A 9,212-nucleotide genomic window follows, 5' to 3' on the forward strand; every position below is an offset into this window, starting at 1 on the left:
GCCATAAACGGGCATGTGGAAAGACAATCTTCAGTCACTCAGCAGTGTTTTCATCCCCAGTGACCACCATGTGATCCCCGCTGAGCGCACGCGGGCCTACAGGCGTGCACACATGGCTCTTAGCCTATATGTTTGTGTACGTGTAAAATACCCGCGTGTGTCATAAAGATTCAGAGAGCAGCTGAGACAAAGTGATGCTACCAATCCACCATCCTGCCATAGATGATCTGCACATAGATGCTGAAGAGAGGATGAGCGAGAGGGGGGGGAGATAAGTGGGGGAGGGGTGTGTTATTGGCACAATTGGACAACTAACCTACCTAATATACATTACTAGTTTTTTTTTTTTTTAAAGATAACGAGTGATTGCTATTTTCTATATATTATTTAAAACATTTAATATCAAACGTGACTTGTCTGAGATTCTGGTATTAAAACATGAATTACAATAAAACATAGGCTATCACAGAGCCCCCCTAATTATCAGGTCAGAGCAGCCTACTACAACGTACAGTGTGTAGCCACACTGACCTACATGTCTGAACAGCAATAAATGGGAGCCAAAGGCAGTGCCATTTTCAATGACACTGCACCCAGTGCAGGAATACACCGTCGTTGCTCTCCATCCGGCCATATTTGATTTCCAGCTGTTTTTCGCCGAAGCCTCTCCGAGCCAGACAACCCCCCTAAGATATATTAAAGTGCGCTGTCTGCATTCAGAGATATAATCCAGAGACTATACCACTCCGCTCTCTATTCTCGACCACGTGATTGTCTAAATAATTAATGCAGCACGTCCCCCTAGAAACACGGCGTCGTCATTAATCGCAAGAACTCTATCAGACTTGAAAACTGAAGAGATCCCCCAAGAAAATAATATCCGATAGCCGGCGCAACCGTAGCCCCGCACTTTAGCAACACATCCGAACCGATGGATGCTTGGGTAGGTAAATATTTCAGCATTTTTCATGTAGCCAGAGTTGGTAAATGACGATATCACATGTCGTGATATTTGATGAATTGCTGTCTTTGATGTGTGCGCTCTGAGCAGGGCTGTATGCTGTGTAAGTCGCTGTAGCCTATGCATGTTTTTCTTTTTTATCAAATGTGTTAGAAATGGTAGAATGTTTGGGCTTGCTGTTTGCGCGTATGTCTTGAAAGGGATTGATAGGATGAATGGTAAAAACTTAAGGGCAGTGACATGTATTTATGGGTGCTCCCTCTGAATAAATGCTCTTTCGGACACAGCTCCGTGTGGTCCCTCTACAGGGCCCATTGATTCTTTATTCAGAATCTATTTCAGATTTTTACCAGTTTAGTGCAAAAAAAGCTACTGTTTTTTTAACAGTATTAGATTTATACATTGCTTGTAGAAATTATCTTAATTTATAGTCTTAGTTTTCAGCATAAAATAAATAATATGTATCTTTCTTTTTTGCTTGAGAAGACAGTGGTGGATTTCTACTGCTTTTTATTGTTAGTGGGGGATGATTTGATTTTGATTTCCAAGAAGTCGTGGAAGTTTGGGCAGGCTGACAGTTCTGCCTCCTTGTAAATCATTCTCAGTAACTCCTGAAAGGGTTCGAGGCTGTTGGGGGGGCCGGGCGAAACCTGTAAATCTTTCACTTTTATTACCCTCTGAACATATGCTGCGACGCTACCAGTCCTGCATCCCCTCTTCTTATTGCTCTCAGCAAAGATATCCCAGCGCTGAATTAGCCGACGCTCTCTGCGGCTCCAACACTTCCTCTTCCAATCCATTCTTGTCTTTTCCAAAATATTTATTATTGGTTATAAAACCCTGCCATTGTTTTTTTTCCATTGCTGTGATTGATATAGAAAACAATGCAGAAGAAGACATGGCTCTCTCACTCTTTGTGTTCGAGCAGTGTGTGAAGACAGACACAACAAACAAAAGATGATAATGTGGTTTATTTGAATACAATCCAGTCCCAGCTGGAAGAAAAAAACCCACATGTCGTTTATTTCATAAATCATTTTAAGAAATGCACATCCCACATCCTCGCAGTTACTGGGCGAGTAAATAGGACATCGAAAGGAAGTAGGCCTATAATAGTATTGTTTTACAATATTATCAAAATACTGAACTGTGGTGCGTTTAAGGCCTACTTTGAACGTTTTATTGTGAAATTTCCTCTTAAGAGCAGTAAGGAGAAAATCTACAAAAGCCTGGAAATTCCAAAGCTGTTGTAACATTTAAAATGCAAAGAAATGTATTATATTAACCTACGCGAACACATTGCACTGCATGCTGTAACTAACTGCTCTGATAGATAATGTGCAAGTCTTTATTATTAATACCATAACAATATCATAATAGAATGCTTGTGTTTAAATACTGAAGTGCAGGCGAGCTGTAATTCAGGAGGAGATGAAAAGAAATAGGCAGTGGGACATTTCCACACAGTTCAGATGAGGAAATAAACGCCACCCTTTATCAAAATGGATTGGTGAGGTAAGGCTTGGTTGTAGAAGAGAACAATCACGTGAACAAATATGCTTGTTTCTTAAGGCAGCGCCTTTATTTGCCATCACAAAGCTTCCGAAACACCCCAAAAATCCTAATGTTAGCTCCAAAATGTGTACAGGCCTATCCGTTTCTGAATTTCTGTATATTTCAATGGGTGATTGATTGCCAGGGTATTTTTTTTCTGGAATAAGGATACCTTGTTCGCTTTTTATTGGTAGTTGAATGCGAGTCCTTCCATTCTTTCGGGAATACTGTCTCCATTGGTATATGGAAATGTCTGAAAAACAGCAAGATCAGGTTTAGGACAGCATTGTGTACAGACAAAGGGTGAAGGATTTATTCTAGAGACTGCGTGGAAAGGAACTGAGACTGAGAGGGAAGCTGCTTTATGATGAATTGATTCGCAGGTAAGCAATCGCATGGCATATAGCAACCTTTAACCACGGGTTAATATAATGCAAGGAAATATTTATGATTTATTCCACTCAAAGAGGTGATGCTTGTTAATGTCGCTCTCGCCGGCGACCGTGCGGATATGGAGTCCAGCTACCTTCTCAAAAGCAGATTCATATATATAAATATATCATTTTTTTTAGAAAGCTGATCAAATATTATCGACAGATTGAGCTCCAGCTGCACTGGTACTTTTCAGCTGATTTCACGTTTCGATGAAAACCGGCTCGGAGGGAAGAAGTAGGAGAGGAACTTTTCTTTTTGACTCTTGGATCGTAAATCACATTAATTTGTTGTCTTATCGTCACAGTGGCGTTTGCCGTGATTTATGTGGTTTCAACTATATGGCTTTGTTAACCTGCAACGTTATATTATACACGAATTCATATTGGATGTTTTGAGGGATTGCCGGGCTGGATAGTGAACAAGGATAAAGGCAAATACTTAATTTTCCTACTATTTGGATACGATTTTGGCTCACTTGATTTCAATTATGTAAAGTTTAATAATTCTTCTTTGTAAAAAAAAAAAAAAAATATATATATATATATATATATATATATATATATATATATATATATATATATATATATATATATATATATATATATATATATATATATATATTTATAGGCCTGAGTCGCAAAGACAATAAGAGCTTATTTATTTTATGGCATATTTCAGTTAATTATTCCCCACTTTGCTCAAATTCTGCTTACATATTCTTAACTGTTTTACGATGGATTGGGGTTTAATTTATGTGCACTACATCTTTATATCGTGTGCAGCTGCTGAATTTCTACAGAAATTAACAAAAAGCAGCATTACCAAATCCTTTTCCTGCAACTGGGGATTTCGCATTTTGTGAGCAGTTCGTATTTTCTCCAGGAAAAACAGACCTTGCATAGCCTAGAGACAATACTAATACACTGTTATCAACTGCAGTTATTTCTTGCATGTAACAAACATTTTTCAACCATAACAAAACGCCTCTCAAGTGCTGTTAAACTTGAATATGAACATAATTTGAAGGGCTAACCAGGAGAAACTACTAACTGGGATAATAACTCTCCACATTGAGTCCGGCCCATTGTGTGAACCAAACTTACCGTAACAACGCGTAGGCGAAAAACACTGTTGTTTGAAAAGAGGACCATGTCTGCTACTAGCAGCCCTGTGTGCTCAAATAGCACTTCAGGCGCAGATTATCGACCAGCTTTATCACATATTCCACGTCGAAGGAATCTTAAATCTCCATGATCATATTTTAAGTAATTATCCCCAAATACGAGCAGGGAAACAGGGGTGGTTTCACAGTAAAAAAAATTCACTGAAATGTCTTGAGGTTTAAGTTCTCCTTTCTTGCCGTCGGTCGAGCATCTTCTTTCAGTCCCCGCAGAAAAGCTACATTAAATTTAGTTGAGGGTTGTGTCTACTTGAAGCCAAACTTCTCGTTGTTCATTAAACTTTGCCTTAATGCTGAATGACCCAAAGGTCACCTAAAAAGCTTATGACTGCTAAATATTTGGGCTGCTCTTTGTGTAAGAAGTGCGCATGTAAGACTTTTCTCTTTCAAGCAGAGACACTTTGGGGGGGGGGGGAGTATGCCATAGGCTATGTGGTCATTGCAGTGGCAATTCAGTCTTGCAAATTTGGCTAAATTAAATGGGCCCAAAAAAAAAATATTAAAATGTAGTTTAGCTTTGATAAATAAATTACTATAATTGTAATTGTATTTTTTAAAGTGGTAGAGAAGATTGGACCTGATGATATTCATTTTTATTTTTATTTTAAATATATGCATCAAATGTCAAGTCCATGTGATTGAAAATAAATTCTAATGTGAAGAAACATATTTATTTCTCTTCCAGGTCGAGGTGGGAGCAGTGATGAATGCGTGAGGGATATAAAAGAGATTTGCGCAGATTTCGGTGAGTAACATTTCTTTAATTAAGGGACTGGACAGCACAGAGCAACTGCTAACAAGGTGAATGGGCGATTTGTTATTAGGCTACATATTAACGCTCACAGTGTTTCACAGGAGGCTTAAATCACGAACACATAGATGAGGGATGACTTTAACTCTGCTTGTACGGGTAATTAGCTATTTGCGCAGGCCAGAGACCCATTCCAATATAATTCTACGTTTGCAAAGCTGCATGAATCAAGCCAACAACAGCGCACTTAATAGCCTACTATTTTTCCACAAGAAAATAAAATATAAAAAACATTAGGCAAATTATGTTTACATTCCTCTCAAACATTACTCAAAAACATGCAAATTATAAAACGTAAAATCAAGAATCAAGAATTTCACCATTTCATCCTACGATTCCCACATTTTTACCGATGCGTAATCGTCAATATTTCCTGTCTCTTTTTAACCAGCAAAAATATCTCCAGTCATTCACCTCGGTGTTTGGCTGTAGACTCGTGCCAGACAGAATGGAGGCATCGTTTATAAACTGAGCCTCTGTATGGGAGAAGTCGCCTAGTATGAAATTCTTTCCCTTGCCTTCCTCCTACGCTTAGTTTTACACTTCTGAGGGCTGCGAGTCTTTTGCTTTTCATTCCTCTCAGAGGCCGTTTACAACCATAACATTTGCGGTCATAAATTTTGCCGCGGTCCACACTGACAGGTGCAATTGTTATGCACGGCGCAGACTTCACCTCCTCAAGCCACCAACATACAGTATAGTAGAGGGCCCTTTGATATTTGTGTTTTAACTTATAGTTCAAATGCTGGCATGCGTTTCTTTGTTATATACTGAAAACAAATATAGCTGCCATCAAACATATCCTGACAATTTGATAATTCTTTCAGAATATTTGTTTTGTTTTGTTTACAATTAAAAGTAGGCTACATTTTGTTGACTGGGCTAGAGGCAGAAAACCAACCAATCAGCCAAAATATATAGGCATGTGTGTAAAGGGTAATGAAATATGTAACTCCCACCCCCACCCAACAAAAACTCTTTTTTTTTTTTTCTCTCTCTCTCTCTCTCTCTCTCTCTCTCTCTCTCTCTCTCTCTCTCTCTCTCTCTCTCTCTCTTTTTTTTTCAGTCATTCACTCACTCACTCACTCAATCACACACACACGCACACACACGCACACACACACACGCACACACACACACACACACACACACACACACACACACACACACACACACACACACACACACACACACTATCACCTACATTTGTGATATTGACATTAATAACAAACAGTGGAGGAGACTAGTATTTAGCTTCTTGTGTGTGTAAACATGTGTTCCAAACGCATATATGCGAGGCCTTGGTGGGCTATATTTCTGCTGCAGGGATCAATGCATGACGGGCTTTGTCAGGGCTTGTGATTAGTGAAAAGGGTATTGTGTCTGTGTGTGTCAAATGCTGATTCAGCTTATTTCTGAGGGACTCTTAAAGGCTCCCAGAGAGTCTTTTTAGCGCAAGTTAAACTTTAACTGTTTTGTGCCAGAAAGGAGTCAGACCAGCTCAAATCTGGGGCTGGGAGATCTATCACTGTTGGACACTGTAGAGACAGTTGGTAATTTCTAATTTAATGGATGCTGTAGCCCATAGCAACATGAGCAGAGATTCTCCTGGTTTATAGCGGATTGGTTAATTTAAATCCTGAATCTCGAACAGTCTAAGGTTAAGGAGGTTGCAGCTAATGAGTGTAGGCCTTATTCATATGTGCCCTCATGAGTCTGATATATTTCTCTGTATAGGTCACAGACTGGAGCAACGGTGGGAAACACCAATCACGTGAATAAACAACACCCATGCCATTGGATCGAGTTGTTTTGTCTTATTGGCTTTGAATCCACAAAATGCAGAAAGCAACATATTACGATAACTCTGGACTTTTTGGAGGGTACACCTTCCCCAAACCAGACTCGTACAACTACGGCACCGCTCATCAGTCCTACCCTGCTTCTAACATTGAGAATGACTACCAGGGCTCAGTGTGTCCCATCCAGACCTCTGCTGTCCGGCCACCAACCCTCAAAGACAGTGACCTGAACGGAGACTGCATGCGGCAAAGCAGCAGTCAAAGCAACAGCAGCAGCCAAGCAACGAGTATTGTGGAGCAGCAGGCAGCACCTCCACTGTCCGCATCCTCTCCCAGCTCCAACAGCTCTGCGCCCCAGAAGAAGAAATCCCCATCCAGCAGCGCTTCCAGTACTGCCACACCAACTCTCACAAAGCAGATATTCCCCTGGATGAAGGAGACCCGGCAGAACTCAAAGCAGAAGAGCAACAACTGCACCAGTGCAGGTAGAGACCATGATGGTGCGTGCATATGTCTTTTTATAGGGGGGAAGGGGGTGGGGGATGACTGGGCCTTGTTGTGCTTACAGTTTATGATTGCATTGGTAATACAAAGAGGCTAAGATGAAGCTGTGGTTCCTTTACAGGTGGCGAGGTGAGTGATGAGAAGAGCCCACCGGGACCAGCGTCCAAACGGGTCAGAACTGCTTATACCAGCGCACAACTTGTGGAGCTGGAGAAGGAGTTTCACTTTAACCGCTATCTCTGTCGCCCTCGGAGAGTGGAGATGGCAAATCTGTTGAATCTCACCGAGCGTCAAATAAAGATCTGGTTTCAAAACAGGAGGATGAAATACAAAAAGGACCAGAAGTCTAAAGGGCTCGCGCACTCTCCCCTGGGACACTCCCCGGATAGAAGCCCGCCGCTGAGTGGCCCAAATCACATTGGATACTCTGGCCAGCTCCAAAACGTGAACAGCCTCAGCTATGACGCCCCCTCGCCCCCGTCTTTCGCCAAACCCCAGCCAAACATGTACGGTTTGGCCGCGTACACGGCACCCTTGGGTGGCTGCATCCCACAACAGAAGAGGTACCCGGGCTCTGAGTACGAGCACCACGGCATGCAGAGCACCGGCAGCTTTGCCAACGACAATTTGCAAGGCAGCCCCGTTTATGTGGGTGGGAATTTTGTTGATTCCATGCCAGCCTCGGGCCCCATGTTCAACCTCGGCCATCTTCCCCACCCCTCATCCACCAGTGTGGACTACAGCTGTGCCGCTCAGATCCCAGGAAACCACCATCATGGACCCTGTGATCCCCATCCCACATACACAGATCTCACCTCTCACCAAGCGTCTCAGGGAAGGATTCAGGAAGCGCCTAAACTCACGCATTTGTAATATGTGGTTTCTGTGTGTGCGTGTGCGTGCGTGTGTGTATGTGTGCCAAAATTATGTTGCGCTCTTTTTATTACCTCACTAGTCTAATAACTACACTCCAAGCGAGTCGTGTGTATTATTACAGTATTATTGATATTACTATTAATGCTATTGTGTAATTATTTTCTAAATAATGCAGCTTTGTCCATTTCTCTTGAATATTTGGAGATGCGCAGCCAGTTGTTCCTCTTTTTGTTTTTTCTCAAGTGCAATGCGCAATTTTTGACTGAATATTTCATGCCGTTACTTGAAGGTAAGTCTTGTAGATCACGAGTAGAAGCTCTTTAGAGAGAAGGACTATTAGGGACATTTTCGTCTGTTTTGTAGGATCTCATTCTCCTCACGGGCATCCTATTTATTTATTTTGTATTATTTTGCTTAATCTTTCGTACTAGCATATAGCCTATTTATTATTTAAGTAATTTGTATTGCACCTTATTTATCGTTTATATGCGAGTATTTCTAAATGTGGAGTTTTTTGTAAGATTGGACAGATCAGTGCACTTGGAAGTGTTGGCAAAACAGGGTTTGAAAAATGCGATGACTCGCAGTGTATTGTTAAAAAAGAGCATTTTTAATTGTAAATCTGGGATAAATGGGGCATTTGATAGTGTATAAACACCACTATATGTCCATGATTAATCTTGTCTCAAACCTAAAGCAAAACGTAGACTATCGAAGTATGAAATATTATACACCAGCATGTCATTTCGTGTAGTCCATTACTATTTTTTATTTGTCTTCCATTGTTATTCATTTAGTTGGATATCCATAAATTTATGAAACCTTAATGATATTGAAATGTTATATTTTATTGTGTTTAACATTTTGTAAATAAAGTGCTCAAACTTGTATTTTTTGTATTTTTCTTGTAACATTTTGTTGATTTTGTAAAACACCCTGCAGCAGTGGTCACCCACTGTTTCTGATGATTTTAATTTCTCCCAGTGACACTGTCAGGTAACAGTAGAGGCTTATTGACTCCACAGCTCTACTGCACAGTCCAAACAGGGAGAGCCAATCAATAATTAGACACCAGGATATCTAAAACTC

General features: G+C 40.7%; 1 protein-coding gene across 2 annotated transcripts; it reads left to right on the forward strand.

Annotated features, from left to right (window-relative positions):
* Positions 1-493: 493 nt before the first annotated feature.
* hoxd3a (homeobox D3a) lies at positions 494-9,011 on the forward strand. 2 transcript variants are annotated; one of them, XM_039818002.1, is made up of 4 exons: positions 494-943; positions 4,816-4,875; positions 6,679-7,243; positions 7,369-9,011. In XM_039818002.1, exons 3-4 carry the CDS (start codon positions 6,781-6,783, stop codon positions 8,118-8,120), a joined length of 1,215 nt encoding a protein of 404 aa, XP_039673936.1. In that variant the 5' UTR covers positions 494-943; positions 4,816-4,875; positions 6,679-6,780; the 3' UTR covers positions 8,121-9,011. The 2 variants fall into 2 exon arrangements, with proteins under 2 accessions (XP_039673936.1, XP_039673937.1); XM_039818003.1 differs by having other exon boundaries at positions 6,679-7,228.
* The last annotated feature ends 201 nt before the right edge of the window (positions 9,012-9,212 follow it).

This window comes from Perca fluviatilis, chromosome 12 (genome assembly GCF_010015445.1).
Source record: "Perca fluviatilis chromosome 12, GENO_Pfluv_1.0, whole genome shotgun sequence".
NCBI classification, from domain to species: Eukaryota; Metazoa; Chordata; class Actinopteri; order Perciformes; family Percidae; genus Perca; species Perca fluviatilis.